General features: G+C 48.8%; 1 protein-coding gene across 1 annotated transcript; it reads left to right on the top strand.

The window, feature by feature from the left end:
- Positions 1-925: 925 nt before the first annotated feature.
- On the top strand, positions 926-2,113 carry LOC108382398 (mechanosensory protein 2-like; the record flags this gene model as incomplete). Its single annotated transcript, XM_017638774.1, has 3 exons — positions 926-1,029; positions 1,191-1,303; positions 1,540-2,113. Coding segments are annotated over 3 exons (791 nt in total), but the record flags the coding sequence as incomplete, so codon positions are not given.
- Positions 2,114-2,311: the final 198 nt, after the last annotated feature.

Raw genomic sequence — 2,311 nt, 5'->3', positions numbered from 1 at the left:
GAACGAGGAAGATCTCTCGTTTAACAGCAAGAGAGATCACTGAGCAGTCACTCGATTGCCGCCGCTCCAGCATCTCCGTCACACTGCTGTGAATCAGACTTGTGGTGGTAGCCTATCTCCCCATCTCGTCATCATCTCCATCAGCTCCAGTCTGTGAGTCACACTCGTTGTCGTTGAAGTGAGTGTGTGTGACAATTGCAGCTAATCCTCTCTTGCTCTACCTGTCACCATCGGCATTGTCCGCCACCACAGCTCAAGTGCTGTTACATGTGCACACACAGACTTGCAATCGACCACTTGATTTTGACACTAGGCTTTGTTTTAAATAAAGTGCCAATCCAGTCAGTCACCGTTCATTTGCCGCCTAATTGCCCTCGAGTTTGGTGTTCTTCTTCTCAGTGCCACCGCTACCAGAACCGTTAATCTCGACACATCTCCAGCAACATCGTCGTCTCTGGTGACAGATCTGTTTCTCCCCGTGACAGTGTCAGCCTGTGTGTGTGCAGCAAAGCTGTCAGTGCTCCACTCATAATTCATAACTCTTAACGAGCCTCTTTCTTCAAGAGAGAAAGAACGAGAGAAGAAGCAGTCAAAAAGGCCTCCTCTTCAAAGATGGCAAAAGATGACACCGGTCGACAGACTATTCTTTCCTTTGACGCTGACAACCCTGATGGTTTGTGCTGTAGAAGTTGTAGTTGTAGTTTGTGTGTAGCAGAACCCGGCTCTGCTTTCAGTGTTTTTCTGCTCTGTCAGCTCAGTCGGTTGTGAAATCGGCTTTGCCAATTATCATTCTTCATATTTTGTACGCTACTGTTTTTTCAGCTGATTCAGTTGATTAGTGTTTAGATTACAAAAGAAGATATGCACGTGTAAAAAACTGTCAAAACTTATGTTTTTCTTCTTTCTCTTTGTTCTGATTTTCTAGCCAGCGGGTCCAACTCCTCCGGTCTGTGTGCCTTCCTCCTAACGGTGATTTCTGTGATATTGATTGTCGTGACGTTACCATTCTCGATGTTCCTCTGCATCAAGGTGAGCAGTGTGTGTGTATGTACTAGTTTTCTAATAACAAAAATCTTTCTCACAGGTGGTGCAAGAGTACGNCGTTACCATTCTCGATGTTCCTCTGCATCAAGGTGAGCAGTGTGTGTGTGTGTGTACTAGTTTTCTAATAACAAAAATCTTTCTCACAGGTGGTGCAAGAGTACGAGCGAGCCGTCATCTTCCGCCTTGGTCGTCTGGTCAAGGGCGGCGCTAAAGGACCTGGCATCTTTTTCATTATTCCATGCATTGACAGCTACTGCAAGTGAGTGCCAATAATTAGAACAAACTTATCATAAACACATTTCTAAACTCCACCGTTCTTTTCAGAGTTGACCTGCGAACAGTCTCATTTGATGTGCCACCTCAGGAGATTCTTTCTCGCGACTCGGTCACCGTCTCTGTAGACGCCGTCGTCTACTTCCGCATCAGCAACGCCACCGTGGCGGTGTCCAATGTGGAGGACTACGGCAGATCGACCCGTCTGCTNGTTCTTTTCAGAGTTGACCTGCGAACAGTCTCATTTGATGTGCCACCTCAGGAGATTCTCTCTCGCGACTCGGTCACCGTCTCTGTGGACGCCGTCGTCTACTTCCGCATCAGCAACGCCACCGTGGCGGTGTCCAATGTGGAGGACTACGGCAGATCAACTCGTCTGCTGGCGGCGACCACCCTGCGAAACGTCCTCGGCACGAAGGACCTCTCACAGATTCTCAGCGAACGAGAGTCGATCTCGCATGTGATGCAGTCCAGTCTCGACGAGGCCACCGATCCATGGGGCGTCAAGGTCGAACGGGTGGAGATCAAGGACGTCCGTCTGCCTGTGCAACTGCAGCGGGCCATGGCCGCAGAGGCAGAGGCGGCTCGCGAGGCTCGCGCCAAGGTCATTGCCGCAGAGGGTGAACAGAGAGCTTCGCGAGCACTGAAGGAGGCCGCCGAGGTGATGTCGGGCAACTCTGCCGCTTTGCAGCTGCGCTACCTGCAGACGCTGAGCTCCATTGCTGCGGAGAAGAACTCGACCATCGTTTTCCCGATTCCAATGGAACTGTTCAATGGATTCATTTCCAAGTCATAACTTAAAGTCAGGTTATAGTCACTGACCAGAACACACATTCACCTCACCTTCATCACTTCTACATGTTCAGGACAACAACTAAACAACAAAAAACTTGCCCATAAAAGTTGGCACTATCGTTTCCAGAGTGAAAGTTCCCAAACATCGCTACTCTGTGAAAAACTAAAATGTCAATAGTCTAAAAAAGACTACATAATT

Source organism: Rhagoletis zephyria, unplaced genomic scaffold, assembly GCF_001687245.7.
Source record: "Rhagoletis zephyria isolate East Lansing unplaced genomic scaffold, Rhagoletis_zephyria_1.1 Rzeph_scaffold_26752, whole genome shotgun sequence".
Lineage (NCBI taxonomy): Eukaryota > Metazoa > Arthropoda > Insecta > Diptera > Tephritidae > Rhagoletis > Rhagoletis zephyria.
This window is presented reverse-complemented; position numbering and strand designations above follow the sequence as displayed.